The sequence below is a fragment of the Oscarella lobularis genome, chromosome 9, assembly GCF_947507565.1.
Source record: "Oscarella lobularis chromosome 9, ooOscLobu1.1, whole genome shotgun sequence".
Lineage (NCBI taxonomy): Eukaryota > Metazoa > Porifera > Homoscleromorpha > Homosclerophorida > Oscarellidae > Oscarella > Oscarella lobularis.
In genome coordinates, this window is record NC_089183.1 from 68594 (window position 1) to 84694 (window position 16101).

The 16101-nt window shown below is 42.8% G+C and overlaps 5 protein-coding genes across 7 annotated transcripts; 3 read left to right on the forward strand and 2 right to left on the reverse strand.

Annotated features, from left to right (window-relative positions):
* Positions 1-28: 28 nt before the first annotated feature.
* Positions 29-2892, reverse strand: LOC136191041 (natural resistance-associated macrophage protein 2-like). Of its 2 annotated transcripts, XM_065979334.1 has the most exons (8): positions 2821-2892; positions 2622-2777; positions 2455-2575; positions 2328-2404; positions 2202-2272; positions 2090-2149; positions 1983-2042; positions 29-1931 (listed from the first exon to the last, which is right to left on the reverse strand). In XM_065979334.1, exon 8 carries the CDS (start codon positions 1891-1893, stop codon positions 106-108), a length of 1788 nt encoding a protein of 595 aa, XP_065835406.1. In that variant the 5' UTR covers positions 1894-1931; positions 1983-2042; positions 2090-2149; positions 2202-2272; positions 2328-2404; positions 2455-2575; positions 2622-2777; positions 2821-2892; the 3' UTR covers positions 29-105. The 2 variants fall into 2 exon arrangements, with proteins under 2 accessions (XP_065835406.1, XP_065835405.1); XM_065979333.1 differs by having other exon boundaries at positions 29-2042.
* Positions 2893-2900: 8 nt separating this feature from the next.
* Positions 2901-4159, forward strand: LOC136191043 (uncharacterized). Its single transcript, XM_065979336.1, has 2 exons — positions 2901-2932; positions 2990-4159. Exons 1-2 carry the CDS (start codon positions 2916-2918, stop codon positions 4098-4100), a joined length of 1128 nt encoding a protein of 375 aa, XP_065835408.1. The 5' UTR covers positions 2901-2915; the 3' UTR covers positions 4101-4159.
* LOC136191042 (forkhead box protein K1-like) lies at positions 4118-5679 on the reverse strand. The gene is made up of 3 exons (XM_065979335.1): positions 5571-5679; positions 5171-5523; positions 4118-5125 (listed from the first exon to the last, which is right to left on the reverse strand). Exons 1-3 carry the CDS (start codon positions 5584-5586, stop codon positions 4247-4249), a joined length of 1248 nt encoding a protein of 415 aa, XP_065835407.1. The 5' UTR covers positions 5587-5679; the 3' UTR covers positions 4118-4246.
* An 85-nt stretch (positions 5680-5764) lies between these two features.
* LOC136191669 (tectonic-3-like) lies at positions 5765-7939 on the forward strand. Its single transcript, XM_065980057.1, has 7 exons — positions 5765-6034; positions 6082-6191; positions 6245-6375; positions 6428-7218; positions 7270-7438; positions 7492-7641; positions 7694-7939. Exons 1-7 carry the CDS (start codon positions 5769-5771, stop codon positions 7922-7924), a joined length of 1848 nt encoding a protein of 615 aa, XP_065836129.1. The 5' UTR covers positions 5765-5768; the 3' UTR covers positions 7925-7939.
* A 65-nt stretch (positions 7940-8004) lies between these two features.
* On the forward strand, positions 8005-16085 carry LOC136191300 (cytoskeleton-associated protein 5-like). 2 transcript variants are annotated; one of them, XM_065979621.1, is made up of 36 exons: positions 8005-8135; positions 8188-8381; positions 8440-8563; positions 8614-8693; positions 8743-8833; positions 8891-9235; positions 9288-9401; positions 9450-9644; positions 9702-9866; positions 9919-10047; positions 10127-10297; positions 10352-10477; positions 10538-10648; positions 10703-10792; positions 10846-11034; positions 11088-11237; positions 11286-11621; positions 11674-11772; positions 11826-11939; positions 11987-12439; positions 12492-12989; positions 13036-13171; positions 13221-13531; positions 13584-13750; positions 13811-14060; positions 14126-14266; positions 14325-14366; positions 14414-14601; positions 14671-14749; positions 14796-14984; positions 15034-15270; positions 15319-15460; positions 15514-15537; positions 15591-15649; positions 15699-15791; positions 15847-16085. In XM_065979621.1, exons 1-36 carry the CDS (start codon positions 8079-8081, stop codon positions 15997-15999), a joined length of 6042 nt encoding a protein of 2013 aa, XP_065835693.1. In that variant the 5' UTR covers positions 8005-8078; the 3' UTR covers positions 16000-16085. The 2 variants fall into 2 exon arrangements, with proteins under 2 accessions (XP_065835693.1, XP_065835694.1); XM_065979622.1 differs by having other exon boundaries at positions 15517-15537.
* The last annotated feature ends 16 nt before the right edge of the window (positions 16086-16101 follow it).

Here is a 16101-nt window from a genome sequence, read left to right on the forward strand (position 1 = left end):
GGCTACGTCACGACGCGCGGCGCACGTGATCTACATAAAACATAGTTAAATAGCTTCACAGACTCTCACAATACATACTAAAAAACCCCCTGCCTGCCTATATAATCAAATGTCAGAGGAGTCAGACTCTTGCCCATTAACCAAGACTATTTGATCATGAAATTCATCATTATCATCATCTTCAGAATGAAAATCAGCTTTTGCTCCAATAAAATCCTGAAATATCTGACTTTTTTGGCAATACTGGTGCAGCCCAAGTGCAGCAGTAATAAAATAGAGAACAAAAACGCCATAGATCGCCATCAATAGACTAATAAGAACTCTTCCCCACGTCACAGAAATAGCCAGAAACGTTTCAATGGAAAAATAAACATTTATTCCTAATATGCAAAAGCCAAGAAGCCATACGGCAATTTTCATACCAATCCCATTTTGAAACGATTTCATTATCCCAGGATGCGACGTAAAATGCAAGAGAGGCAGCAAAGCAAAAGGTATTTGCAAACTCTGAACAACATTGAGAACGTCATTCATACCAGTAAGACGATTTATATTGGAAAAGGCAGCCACAAAAACCGTAGGCAATATTGCAACAGAACGCGTCAAAAGAACTCTCTTCCATCGTTTCCAACGAATATTGAGAAATCCTTCCATAGCAAATTGGCCAGCATAAGTCCCAGTCATTGTAGAACTTTGCCCTGACGCTAGAATCCCCACAGCCCATATATAAAGAGCTGGTAGTCCATAGAAACAACCGAGAAAAAGCCCTCCAACGTAGATATCAACGTCTAGCGTGTCGTTATAGGCTACGGGTGAAGTGAGAGTCTTGTTTATAGCCGGACATTTGTCAATGATTTCACCAGCCGCTTTTCCAAAGAAACCCGCCGCAAAAACGCACATGACAAATAGATTAATAACGAAGGAGACAAAGAGAGCAATACCGGATTCCATGAAGAAATACTTATTCGCTTCGCTCACTTCCTTACGCGTATTTCGATTGACTTCACGTGAACGAACCAAAGCAGAATGAAGGTAAAAGTTATGTGGCATAATAACGGCTCCAACGATTCCAACGGCTTGGGTTATTGCTTGGGAATTGCAATGAGAACACCACGGAATAAATACTCCTTTGATGACGTCAATTTGATTTGGATCAACTTTTATGTATTCGTATCCAAATGTTATTGCCATTATTGTAATTAGAAATCCGAAGAAGACTTCTAGTTTTCGTAGCCCGTATTTATCCAAAAATAGAAAGAAAAACGTATCGACGATTGTTATCAACACGCCACCATATAAGGGTATTCGTCCGGACGAGAGAAGATTCAAAGCGATGGCCGTTCCAATGACTTCTTGCATATCGCTCCCAATAATCGCTATTTCGATCATAAGCCATAGGATTATACGGGGTATCTTGGGATACATAGCGTAACTGATTTGAGCCATGTGTTTGCCCGAAACGACGCCGAGACGCGCAGAGAGACGTTGGAGAAGAAGTCCGATGCAGTGAGCGAGCAAGAGAAGCCATATGAGCTTAAATCCGGCCAACGCCCCCGATCGCAAGTCCGATTCGATGTTTCCCGGGTCCAAATAGGCGATGCTCATTAGAAAACCGGGCCCCGTGAATGCCCACAGCTTTCGAAAGCTGAATCCGTACCATCCGTTCGGGTAGTCGGGTACGACGACCTTTTTTTCGAAGTACGTTTCGTTTTTCTGTCCGCTGACGTCATCGACGGCACGCGACGACGTCAATTCGAGTCTGCGCCGCCCTTTGCTTGGCGTTTCGGTGTCGGATGGCGATAAAACAGACATGAGGGTGCCGTACTCTTTGGAGGCGTCTTGCGCAGCCCCCGATCTTGACAATGACGACTCCCCTTCGCGTGATCTCATCATTGCACTCCCGGATTATAGATTCATTAGTTATAGCCACTCTATGTAGTCTTTGCCTATTCTATATTTTCCCGCTACTCGTTCGTAAATACTTGATTCGTCTGATGGATTGCTCCACGACAATTCATACGTCATTTCTTCATCATTGTCTTCTATGGTAGTACATAGTATATGATAACAGTGTATGTACAAAGTCTACTTTTTGTTCTGAGCACAACGGAAAACCAACGTCCATAAAACGACAGAAAAGGACCAGAACCTTAAGAACCTTAATTAATTAAATAAGTACCACTAGAAATTACTTTTCTAACCATCTAAACTTGAACTGACAGATGCAGTCAAAATTGCCCACTGGTCATCATCAGCAACAACAGCACTACCCCTTAATTAATTAATTAATTAATTAAAATTTCTACGTCAGTTCTAAGGAGACTTACAGACTCTTAGAAACAAACTCAGCTGTGTCAATTGCAATTGAAATGATCTTAGCTAAAGCAGACACCTTCTCGTGACCCTGATTTAATTAAATTAGCAACAGAAAGAGTAAAGAATCTTAATGTTTACGTGGAGTGATGAGACAAAATAGTCAATATCATCAATTATAATTGAATGAGGCAATGCCACTTTAGGATGCGTATGCAAAGCCGTAAAATATCGGATTAAGTCTTCAGGTCCTTCAGGATATCTATATTATATTTAATTAATAAAAATCTCATTTTTATTAAGGAGACATTATTTTAATTTTGCTCAGTGAAGCCATCGATGGTTGGGGTTTAGATGAATTTTTAAGCGGAAGAGAGTCGATTTTTGTCGGAGAAACGAAAAGAATTCTTTTATTTCGTTCGGCTAGTCTCAGAGAATGCTGAAACAGAAGCGACGTCTTGCCACTGAAAGGAAAAGTCAGAGAAATAAATTTGAAGTCGCTCTTACCTTTTGGAAGACCCATAGAGAAGAAAATAGCGAGGTTTCACATCACGAAATACAGAATCCATAACGCGCGCTAGCATCAACCTCCTTACATCGCAATGTCTTCTTTAGCGCGGTATACGATCTCGTTTTGCATTGGAAATGCTACTCCTTATCGATTTCTCTACCTCAGCGCTTGCAATTACAAAGTCCTGGTGCCGTACGAGCCTCCATCGTGGATCGGCCCCGCCCTCCTTCCTCAAGTCCCGTCTCATCGCGTCACACTAGCTCGTACGAATACACCCATCCACGAATGGAAACTCGCAACGACTCCCGCACCATTTTCTCTCGCTATAAAACGCGACGACATGACGGGAAGCACGCTAAGCGGAAACAAAGTACGAAAACTCGAATTTCTCCTCGCCGACGCGAAAAAGAAGCAATGCACGGCCGTAATAACGTGCGGCGGCCTCCAATCGAACCACTGCCGAGCGACGGCAATAGCCGCACGCGAATTAGGCATGGATTCGTATCTTTTTCTTCGCTCGCCGACCAACGATCCGAATTCCATCAAATTCGACGGGAACTTACTCCTAGATCGCATGGTCGGCGCGAAAATATTTCTCGTACCGTTGAAAGCGAGCCAGGCGCGCGATTTACAGCCTCGCATGGATCGTTTGACGCGAGAGTTGAAAGATAGATGTCACGTGACAGCGTACCCGATCCCCATTGGTGGATCGAACTTAGTCGGTTTTTGGGGTTACGTGGAGGCGTTCCGAGAACTTTTAAATCAAGGTGTCCCGGATGACTATACTGATCTTGTTTTTGCATGTGGTTCCGGAGGAACGGCTTCTGGCTTATCTGTAGCCAATCAGCTGACGGGAAATAGATTAGGTGTTCACGCTGTTGCCGTTTGTGATGATAAAAATTATTTTTATGGTCACGTGAACGAGACGTTGAGAGGGCTGGGTTTGTTGAATGAATATAAAGCAGAGGACATCTTGGATGTCATAGATGGGTATAAAGGCAGAGGATACGGGCTCTCTACTGACGAGGAATTAGACTTTGTTTCGTCAGTGTCCAAGACTACGGGAATTCTGCTCGATCCGACGTACACAGGAAAAGCAGCTTTTGGTATGATTAATGAGATGAGACTTCGTCCGGAGAGGTTTAGGGGAAAGAAAGTGCTATTCATTCACACTGGCGGAGTGTTTGGTCTCTTTGACGGAAGACAGATATTTCCCAAGGATCGCCACGGAATCAAAACGTGGTTTGACTTGGACAATATACCGGAAATAGACTGATTGCAATTTTTTCCCCTTTATCATATTCAAACGATTAATAGAAAAAAGCTAACAAGGCTCATGCATATATAAAAAACGCGCGAGGCTCTGCCCTCCACTACCGGCAAATACTAATAGTTGATTAGCAACAAAGAGAAACAGTAGAATTAGGACATTTCAAGAAAACCATCAATACCAGACATATCTAAGTTAATTGCGTCATCCCTTTTCAATGGAGTCAATCCGGAAATTCCTAGTCCCCTTAGCGACCCATAGCCCCCTCCATCGGGAGGCGATCCTCCACTCAAAGGAGTAAACCCAGAGGATCGAAGCGGAGTTCCCGGAAGAGACATAAATAAATCTTTAAATGGAGTAAAGAAGGTGGGAGGAGCTAGTTCTTGTTTCTCATCAGGGGATACATCCGGGGATAAAAAATAAGGACTTAGTTTCGCAGGTGAAATGTGAAAGGGAATAGGAGAACAAGGCGATACGTCATCATCTACGTCAGCTAATAGATCAGATAATTCTGAATCTCTTTGATCTATCATCATGACGTCATCAGAAGAAAAGTAGGCGTGGTCATTCATGAGGGGAGAATTCTCCAACAATTGCATGGGAGAATTTGAGTAGGCGTGGTCATTTATAAACGATTGGGGAGCCGATATCATGTGATCGCGCGGTGGGGTATTCGTGCAAGGTCCCGGATTAAGAGGAAGTCCTCCCTTGGGAAGAATGACGCGTTGTCGAGGACGACTCGTCGTTTCCATGTTGAGGCATACGGGAATAGCGACGTGAGACATACCAGAAAAAATGTTCTTCGGAAGAAGAGGCGCAAATTTCGTTGTCATGGAAGCGAAGAGATGGGGATTGAGTTGCGTGGGAGGGGCGGAGAGTTGATGCTGACGTAATTGACGAAATGTTGTGCGAAGAAGTTTCTCTTCTTCGCCGGGTGCAATTCGCCAATATGAACCTTTGCCTTGATCGAAATTCGAGCGTTTTTCCTTCACAAATGTTTCGCGGAGAGACAAATTGTGACGAATCGAATTCTATAGGAAAAAATTATTTTAATTGACCTAATTTTTTACACTTACTTTCCACGCTGATTTCGCTGTTTTGAAAAACGGAAAATTATTTTCGATCCACGTGTAAATTTGACTCAGTGTCATTTTCTTTTCCGGATCGCTATTGATTGCAAAAGCGATCAATGTTGCGTAGCTGAACGGCGGCTTGCGACAATGAGGCGGCGTCAATCCCGTATGCTGTTCCGACGAGGGGCGTGGCTTTTTTGCTATCGGTTCCATTTCTTCGCTTTTCTCCGCTTGTTTCGGCGCCGATTGAGACGCGTCGCGCGATGATGTAACGAGATTCGTCGGTTCGAGTTCCTGGAGCCATTGTATACTCGTCAGACTCGTATCGAGAAGCGGCTCTTTCGCTTGTGTCTCGCCTGCGCGACATTTTGAACAATTTTAGGCGTTTCGAAGCGGTTTCTACCTTCTTTCGATGTCATTTTATAGTTTGGGTGACGATGAGAAGGCGTTTTGGATTTCAAAGCCGAGACGAACGCCGGAGGTGTTTCAAATCGCCCGATCTAACGGTCGGCCAATCAGCGTTCGCGACGTCACCACTTTAACGCGCACAAGCCATCCCCTCTGACGTAATTGCTTCTAACGCGACGCTAGGCAACGAAAGATGCGTTCATTGCGAGCGATCTGTACGCTTTTGTGCATCGTCTCTCGCTCTGCTGGACAAACAAACATTACTACGGTTGCTGCTACCACGCCTAGTCCGACTATCTCCTCCAGTTTACCGACAGCTCAGTCTTCGAACGCGATATCGGTCACGTGCTCCTGCGATTTGAGTGCATCCCCAATTTGCACGCCAAATTGCTGCTGTGACTCCGATTGTACTTCGGGTGATATCGATACTTTTACGCACTGCACAGACGCTGTGAATCGGTACGTCACAAAATCAGAGATTCTATATATTTAATAATTTTTCTCAGCTCGCTTAGTCGAATCTGTGTGTCTGATTATCTTATAATGACGTCAAATTTAAAGTATACAACCGAGAGAATTTCAAGCTCAAATTTATTCTGTGTGCAGAAAGATAACAGTGAGCAAAACCTCCACTAATTAAAGATTTTATGACGAAAAAATGACGTCTAGATCCCAATAGAAATATCTTCATATCTCCTGACCTCGTAACAACTCAAGAAGAATTTTCAGCCCGGATATCCACTACATCCTATGCACCAAATAAAGTGTCATCATCAACATCTGACTCACTTTACTACAGAGTCAGTAATAATTGATATGACTCAAATTATTGTTTTTAATAATTTATTTTAGTTTGGTGATCCTATTCAAATAGTGTATTCTTCTTCGTCATTTGCAAGCGTTTTGGGTCTTCCTATTGCTGTGGGTGGAGATGCACTGTGTCAGGATGGTAATATTGCTGGTTTTCTGCGTGATACAAGTGCTACGTGCACTCGTTATCTTGCTCACGAATTGCTTAGTGAGTGTACTGAGAATCCAAGTCTCAAAGCAAGTAGCTACTTTGAGGGATTTCACATTAAAAGACTTCCTTCCGTTGATGATAATGATTTCACGTATCACAGTGGAGTGGGAGAAAATGTGACCGTTTCTTCTGAAACTGAAAACGTCACTGTTGCATTAATTGGCATTGAATTAGAAAAAGTTTTGTGCGTCACGCCAGAGAATTTTCTCACTGTTGATTGTGATATTTCCATGCCAACGTTTGCTAATGGAACGTGTAGGAATGTTGCTATGGAGATTTCTTACGCCATCTTTCACAATGCAACTCAGGGAATTCTTTCTGCTACTGCTCAGATTGTCTTGGGAACTGTGACGTCATCATTTGAGCAAAAGTTTTCAATAAGATTTGAAAAAAGCGGTACGGGAAACGAGACTGGAATACCAAGATCCGGAAATCCTGGATACGTAATAGGAAAACCAATTATTGCTGGAAAATCAGTGAATGGAAGAATTGAACTCAGTTCCAATCCACTCAACTGGCTAACTATTCCTTCTCCAGCACAACCTCCAGGCTATTGCACCCAAATAGCGGAGAGAAAACCTATATTATATAAGGAAGACGTCAGAACAGGATGTCTAATCAGGTAATATAGAATACAATGTATCAGCTGATTTTGCATTTTCTATTGTACTAGTGTCACTTACCGTAATTTGACGGAGTCTTGTGACTATCTTCAGTCTATTGCGTTGTCTATACTTCGTGGACCTGACCTTCCTACTCACATTGCTATATTTGGAAATCCTGATCCACTAAATGCATCTCATTGGGTGCAGATTATTTTTAATCCAACTCCAGAGAAAACAGTAAAAGAGAATCTTTATTATATTTTTTAATTTATAGTGGGATTTTTTTCTAGGTTGCTGTGCCTGGATCTGGTCTTTGTGCTAATGTTCCAGTGGGATTGCATATTGAATTTTTACATTCACTCTCTGGACCGATTACCAATCCCCAGGCACAGCTAGTAGGGGCCCAATATAGCTACATCACCCAAGACGTCCAGTTCAAGGTAGTAAAGGCAAATACAATTAATATTACTTTTACTAGAATTAATTATTTAGTGTGTTGGGCCTTCGTGTTTGTCTGAGATGACCCAGTGGATAGAATTCTCTGTTTCAGTTGCTTTTATTGACGTCACTCAGCCACCGAGTCAGCTGACAAAACCTCCCTTTAGTCTTAGAGCTAAACTTCCAGAAGACTTCTTTTTCCCGTTTTTCTCATCCTCAGCAGAGCTCATATATGGTAACATACTTATTATAGTTGCTTCTATAGCCCGTATTCTACTTCTGTGAAATATAATTATTAGTATCGGCATCACGTGAGATCTTCTACGGGCGTTGTCGTGCAATTACATCACGTGTTCTTCGGTGCATGCGCGTTCTATTTGAAATTCTCTGAAGATCGTTTTTGCGTCGATTCTTCTTTCCTCGTCGAGTTTCCGCGAACATGGGCGACGAAGACGACTTTTCGAAGCTCCCGACGGAAGAAAAAGTCGCGCACAAGGTAAACAAACCGTAAATAGGCGATCGAGAGACGTTTTCGACGCGTTTCTCAGCTTTTCAAGGTGCGAATCCAAGGCTACGCCGAAGCCTTGACCCTCTTTCGAAGCCAAGACGGCGAAACGAGCTCTGCTTTTAATCCCTACATGGGATTAGTGAAAAAGTTCGTCGTCGACTCGAACGCGCTTGCGCAGGAGAAAGGCGTCGAAGCGGCGCTCGAATTTGTGAAAAAGGCGTCCGCTGCCGGACGGTGAGTCGAATTTTCGAGGTGGGGCCTCTTTGGGGGAACTCGTAGTTTTTCCTTATAGGGTTTGCGCTGACGTCATCGATGGCGTAGTGACGAAATGTATGAACGCGCGCGCTAAGACTAGAAGCAAAGGAATCGAAATTTGTCTAATGTACATCGAAATTGAAAAAGGAGATGCTGTCATTGTAAGAAAAAAAATCGGAAAAAATCAACAAAAATTTCACTTAATACATAGGAAGTACTTTTGGCCGGTCTAAAGAACAAACAGCCTAAAATTGTCATTGGTTGCTTGGAAACAATAACACAAGCAATAAGGTAAAGGAATAAATAATTAAATGAAAAATTATATATGTATCTTTTGTAGTGAGTTTGGTGTAAAGGTCTTCAATATTAGACCGGTGCTAAAAGTTCTTGAGAATCAATTTCAACATAGTGATAAGGGAGTGAGAGAACAGGTGAAAACACGTTTGAAATTTAAAAAATACGTTTTTCAAATTAGCCTCTTTAATTAGTCCAAACTTTTGACTGTTGAAATCTTTTCCTATATCCGAGACAAAGTTCTTCCAAGCATCCAGAAAATCAAACCAGTTCAACTGAAAGAATTAGAAGACACGTGGCAATCATTGCCATCCGATGCACCCAGCCCTTCTCGTTTTACGCGTTCCGAACAAGCCAGACAAGCAGCAGCCATTGAATCTGGAGAGACAACGGAAGAAAAAGAAAGTGAAGGGACTGGGGAGCCTGCTGCCGCCGCCGCTGTTGCCTTAGCAACACCTGAAATTGACATTGATCCTCTTGAATTTGTTGAACCGGTTGACGTTCTAGCCAAACTTCCAGCTGACTTCTATACAAACATGGTAAAGAAAATATTGATTGTCTTTTTTTATAATAGAATTTGGGCTTGCTTAGGGTTCTCCTAGCTGGAAGTTAAGGAAGGAGGCTTTAGATGCCCTTCTTCCGTTGGCCGAAAGTCCGAAGATGGTGGACAATCACTATGGCGAATTGGTCAAAGCACTTCATCACGTAATATGCAAGAAAGAAAGTCTGTCTACTTTTAATAATTTCTTATAGGTTATATTGAAAGACAGCAACGTAATGGTTGTCATAGTTGCAGCAAAGTGCGTCGCAGGCTTAGCCAAGGGACTCAAGAAACGATTTTCCGCTTTTACAAGCAACGTCATCACCGCAGTTTTGGAAAAATTCAAAGAGAAGAAGCAGAGCGTCGTGGTTGCCTTGAGAGACGCAGCCGATTCCCTTTTCAAGACCGTAAGTACTTGAATTTAAATTTTGCCATTGACACCATTTTTTCTTTTCTTTTTAAAGACTACTTTGGAAGCAATGATGGAAGATGTCTTCCCATTTCTGGAAAATAAGAATCCCAACGTCAAATGCGAGACGTGTTCATTTCTCGCACGCTGTTTCACCTTTTGCACTCCAGCTGTCATGAACAAAGCAACAGTCAAGCGAATATGTCCCAAACTACTTCCGGTAAATTTCAAATATTTTGATCTACATATCCTGGATTGATGTGCTGTGATAGAAATTGGATGACACACATCCGGACGTGCGTAATTCAGCGGCGGAAGCTCTCGGAGTCATTCTAAAGATCGTTGGAGAGAAAGGAATGAGCGTTTACTTGGAAGGAATAGACAAAACAAAAAGCGAAAAAGTAAGTCTTAAAATTGACGTAGACCATTTTTTAAAATTCTATTCTTATATGTATGCGTAAAATTGTTCTTTGTACTTAGGTGATGGAGGCTTCAAGTAAAGTTGAAATGAAAGTTGCGATTGCTGCTCCAGCAAAATCTGCTCCGCCCAAACCGGATTCTTCTTCGAAATCAAAGAGTGTGAAGCCTCCAAGCGCCAAGCCAGCTGGACCAACGAAGAAAGTGGCAACAGCACCTTCATCAAAGCCACCCGTAACTGAATTCATTTTAGTTCCTCAGACCTCCACTAATTAAACGACGTTTTAGATTAAAAAGCCTGCAGCTGCAAGTAGTAAAAGTAAAGCGACTGTTTCCAAGGCGAAAAAGGGGAAAGGAGGCGGAGGAGCTTCTGGATTTCAAGAAGTTTCCGTTCCTTTGGAACCGGAATTGTCTGTAAGTTTACCCCCTCAAAGAACTTAGAAAATATCCTTAGTTTCTTACGTGGTGTATTAGAGCGAGGAGGTGAAAGAGAAGGCTGTTGAAATTTTGGGCGAGAATCTCGTCAGTCAGTTGGAGAACACGAATTGGAAAGAGAGACTCGCCGCTTGTGAAGAGATCAAGAAGGTGACAGACTCACATTTCATAAACAAATCCTTTAATTAAACCTTTTTTTTGTAGAAACTTGAATCCATGGACGACATCAATCCCTTTGTTATGATCAGCATTTTAGCTGGGAAGAAACCTGGATGGAAAGACAGCAATTTTCAAGTACAGTACAAAAACTAGAACAAAAAATCAAGATTAATCAAAAACGCTCCTAGGTGATGAAGTTGAAATTTTCTCTAGTCGCCTACGTAGCGAGCCACGCAAAGGGTTTCGGAAAGCGAAGCATTGCCGCAGCCATTTCCGGCCTCGTTGACAAACTCGCCGACACAAAAATCAAAGGAGAAGCGTCAGAAGCTCTCAACGCCTCCGCAGAGGCAACCTCATTGAACTACGTATCAACACAGGTAGGGAGAAGACATCTATAGCGAATAGGTAACCATCTAGGGGCGGGACATAGGTTTGCAAGCATGCCTGTGGACAGAAGAATCCCAAAGTTCTGTCTGAATCTATGGTGTGGCTTGGAGAGTCCATCAAAGCGTTTGGTTTCAAGATCAATCTCAAGCCTCATATTGATCACGTCAAGACAATGTTGCAGCAAACGAATCCCGTAATTGAATAAAAGAAAAAATGTATTTTTTAATTTTTTTTATTCTAGGCTGTTCGGGCGTCTGCTATTGGTCTTCTTGGGGTTTTTCATCTCTATGTTGGTGCTCCAGTTCGGGTTTTCTTTGAGGATGAGAAGCCGGCTCTATTGGCTCAAATTGATGCTCAATTTGAAAAGAATTCGGGCGAGAAACCGCCGAAACCGTCGCGTGGAGCCCCAGAATCCGGAGGAGACGACGATACGGAAAGCGAAGAGCAACAAGAAGCCGTCACTGTCAACGTTTCGGATATGATCCCACGCGTTGACGTTGGCGGCAAACTAAAGGGAGCTCTCATCAAAGAACTGGGAGACAAGAACTGGAAAGTGAGAGGAGAAGCTTTACAAAAGGTCAGAGATTTTTTTTTTCCTAAAGAGGATATGAATTTTCGTTTTCGTTTAGGTCAGCGATATCATTTCTGAAGCGAAATTCATTCTACCTCCCCTGGGAGAACTCCCCGGCGCTTTGAAAGCACGACTCAGCGACTCAAATAAAAATTTGGTAAGCCAGAACATGAGAAAATACTTGGAGCGAAGTTGAAACCCTTCCCTAAGGTTGTTATTGTTTTGGGAATGTTGGGAAACATTGCCGCGGCGATGGGCGCACCGGTAGCGAAGTATCTTCGCCACTGGGGCGCGCCAATACTCGGCGTCCTAGCCGACTCCAAAGTAAGAAAATCTAATATTTAGACTCTCTTTTTATTCTTTTGTTTTAGCCCCAGCAACGCGCTTCTGCCGTCTCTTGCTTGAATTCGTTCTACAACGAAATTGGTCTCGTTCCTTTTCTCGAAACGGAAATTCTTTCCACTGCTCTAGCGACGGATAACCCGTTTCTTCGCTCCACTTTGCTCGATTGGCTCGAAGAGAAACTGGGCGGTGCTTCGGGTACTAAATTCGATTTGAGTCTCGTTGCTTTTCCCTTCGTCGTCTGCCTCGAAGATCGGAGTGCCGACGTGAGAAAGAAAGCGCAGGCAATGCTAGGAACGATTATACGCCACGTGGGAGTGAATGGCATTACGAGAGCAGCGGAGAAATTAGGGACAGCGTCATCAAAACAAAACGTCATGGGTATGGTGGAGAAATGGAGGCAAGCATCAGGAGTCGAAAAAAAGACAAAGGAAAAGGAGACAAGCGCTCCTCCTCCTTCCTCCAAACCAAGCAAAACAAAGGCACAAAAAAACAATAAACATTCCCTTTAATCGAATATCGTTTCTATATTAGATTAGTTCTTCTCGAAGCAAAGCTTCTCTTCCCACGACGTCGAAGAAAAAGGAGGTATCTGAAGAAACGGGTCCTCCCTTGCTGCCTAGCAACAAAGAGAAGCGTTTTCGCGACGAAGAATCGTTGAAGATTTTCAAGTGGAATTTCCAAGCGTCCCAAGCGCCACGTGACGAATGCGTCGACCAATTAAAAGATTCGCTTCAATCCTGCACGTCATCAACGCTCCACGAAAATCTTTTTCACGTCGATTTCAAACGTCATTTAACGGCACTCGAAATGTTGGCCGAATTCACCGTTTCCCCGGAAAACCAAACGATCGTCGTCTCGTCTCTCGATTTGATTCTCAAGTGGATTACGTTGCGATTCTTCGAGAAGAATACCACTGTTCTAATCAAGTGTCTTGAGTACTTGGATTCTCTTTTTGGCTTGCTCTCGGACTGGGACTATGCTCTTCACGACTTAGAAGCGTCGGCTTTTCTTCCTTGTCTCGTCATGAAGGTATAAAGACACATAGGAAATCGCTGTGGCTATTATTTCGCTTTAGGTTGGTGATCCCAAGGATGTCGTTCGTAAGCAAGTTCGAGATCTAATGCGCCGCTCTTGCAACATCTATCCCGCGCCCAAAGTCTACGTTTACGTCAGCGAAGGAGTCAAAGCGAAGAATTCTCGACAGAGAACAGGTAAAAATAAGAAAAATGACGTCAATATCTCTTTATTTTTTCTCCTTAGAATGTCTTGAGGAGATGGGTCATTTGATTGCGCGCTACACTGTTTCGATTTGTCCTTCCAAGGGCGGAATAGCGTTCATTGCTTCCAACATATCAGACCGGGATAGCGCCGTGAGATCAGCAGCTCTCAACGCTCTCGTCGAAGTCTATCGATTCGAAGGCGAAAAGATGTATAAAATGGCGGGGAATTTATCCGAAAAGGATATCAGTCTATTGGAGGAGAGAGTGAAACGCGTTGCCGGAACGTCGTCCTCTGCTACGGACGTCACTGAGGTTGCTATGGAGAAAAAACCAACGAAATCTCATCAAAAGGTCAGTCGAGAAGAAATACGTTCTACGTTCTAGTAGTTGATACTTACTTCAGGTTGTTGATAACGAATTGAAACCGAATGTTGCGACGAAGAAAGTTGATTGGGGATGGGATTTGGGCGGCATTCCTGACGATTTGATGGAGGGATTGCCGGAAATTCCACCTCCAAGGCACCGAGATCAAGATTACCTAAATCTTCCGGAAATCAAATTACCACCTAGGTAGGAAAATTAGAAAAATCTCAATATAGACGCGTCTTATTTTTTAATTAATTAATGAAGACGGCATTATCCTGAAGTCCCGGAACCAAAAACCATGGATTTATCTCATTTAATAAAAGAAACAGAAGCAATGTTATCATCAGGAGCCCCAACATCGTCGTCATCATCATCAACTGCAGCCCCAACAGCATCATCAGATGAAGGATTATCCGTGGAAAAAACGCCTCCACATCTGGCTCAAGCTCTTGACCTTGTCATATCCCAAATATCAAGCCACGATGTGCAGACGAGCGTGTCTGCATTGAAAACGGTACGAAAATTCTCCGGAGGGGGGGGCAACGTTCTTAAATTAATACATGTGGGTTTTTTTTATAGTTGCAGAAACTTTTGAAGGAGAAGGAGAATTTTGGCTACATCGCCAATCACGTGGATCAGTTAATCTGCGCTATTAATCTTCAAGTGCACGTCGCAATGAGCGCTCATCTCCCTTCGCGAAAAAATTCGGAATCTCGTCAAGTAATTAATTAATTAATTAATCAATTATCTACGAGAAATCCTATTTTTATTTATTTAGACTTTGAATCTTTTGAAATATCTAATCAACATCATCACTCAGGTTATAATTTAATTAATGAATGCATGTTTTTTATTTTTTATTTTTAGTTTTTTCACGTGGCGTTGTTGGCTCAGAGAGTGTCGCCTGGCGTTCTTCGCGATCTGTTTCGTTGTCTTTTGACTCTCATCCTGGACAAGGGCCTATTGGAATTAAAAGATTCCGCTCAAATAGTCCGAAATCTAAACGCCATTGTCCTGCAAATCGTCACCACTTCCAATCCAACGAATTGCTTCAGGTAAGTTCCTAACCTGACGTCATAAAATGATGAAATATGCGTTTTTTCTTTCTTTCTTTCTTTCTCAAGTGCCCTGTTGCAACTTCTAACGGAAATGTCAAGATTAGAAGGAGGCGGAAATCCAAAGCTTCTCCAACTCGTCATGAAAGTAAACCTCAAATTCCTCTAATCTATTTCGAATTTTTTCGTCTCAGTGTACGTGGAGATTGACGAAGATTTTGGACAAGGGAACAGCTGACGTCGACGTGAGTCACGTTCTGCTTGATTGCCATTCGTTTCTCTCTCGTCATCCGCCCTCCGCTTGGGCTTCTCATCGCGAAGACACGCCTCTTCGAACCGTCAAAACTCTCCTACACATTCTCGTCAATCGCAAGAGCGACGCAGTAAGTCTAAAAGAATCAAATAAAAATCGCCGCCCAATTCCTTTTCCAGATACTTGATTGCTTGGGATTAATTCCCAACGCCACGGAGACTGATGTATACAGATACATAACTCGAGAGCTTGAGAAACATAGCAGAAAAATAGCTCCCACTGCAGTCGAGAAAGTCTCAGCCTCAGCCTCGGACTCGCCTTTGCAGCAGAGACGAAAGGATACAATTACACCGGCATCCAATCAGAAGTTGAGCGAAATATTCGCCAGAATTTCATCACCCGAGAACGAGAAGGAGGTGAGCGTGAATTTCAAACAATGAATCTTTTTTAAAAATATTTTGCAGGGACTGGATGAATTGCACGACTTTTTGACGTCCCATCCTGAAGTGGACATTAATAAATTTCTGGACAGAGGCTCGCCCTACTATAAGACATATATTCTCCGCTGTTTGGATATTAGACAAGGCGCTGCAGAACGTAAAAGAGGTGCTCTAGTTTTAGTTATTTTTAAATCTCACTCAATATTCGTTCTTTTTTAGTAGAGACTGACTTTGAAGATACTAGTAAGGGAACTGTGTTTTTAGAAATTCTTGTTTGACGCTTTTCTCTCTTCTAGCCACTCTCGAAGAGTACAAGACTTGCTTGAAGGATCTTCGAGCGAGAATGAATCGTCTGGTAAGACTAGTCTCATGAGAAAATTCAGGCTAATTCATTGTCACATTAGAATGAAATTAAAGAAAAGGAATTAGGCCTTAAAGTCTCTACACCTATCACCGTTCTTTCGTCTTCAGATTCAGCGCCTAGTAGCGAAGATGAGGTACATAATAACGCAATTTTTTCGTTAAAAAAGACCTAGTTTTTAATTTTTCTAGGATGAGCCTGATGCGCCTATTATTGCTGTGGCGGTCAAGCCTTCCTCTTCTCTGCCTGTTTCTTCGTCGTCGAGGTCACAGAGTCGCGTTGCTTCGACAACCAGTTTAGCCGCGTTGAAGGAAAGACTGGCTCGTATCAACGCTAGAAAATAATTACTCTATTATTTTTTTTGTGTGTTTTTTGTTTGAGTTTTTTGTGTGCGCTAGCCAGTAAAGGGATGATTGAGCGCAAGTAGGAACGGCTGGCTGGCACCT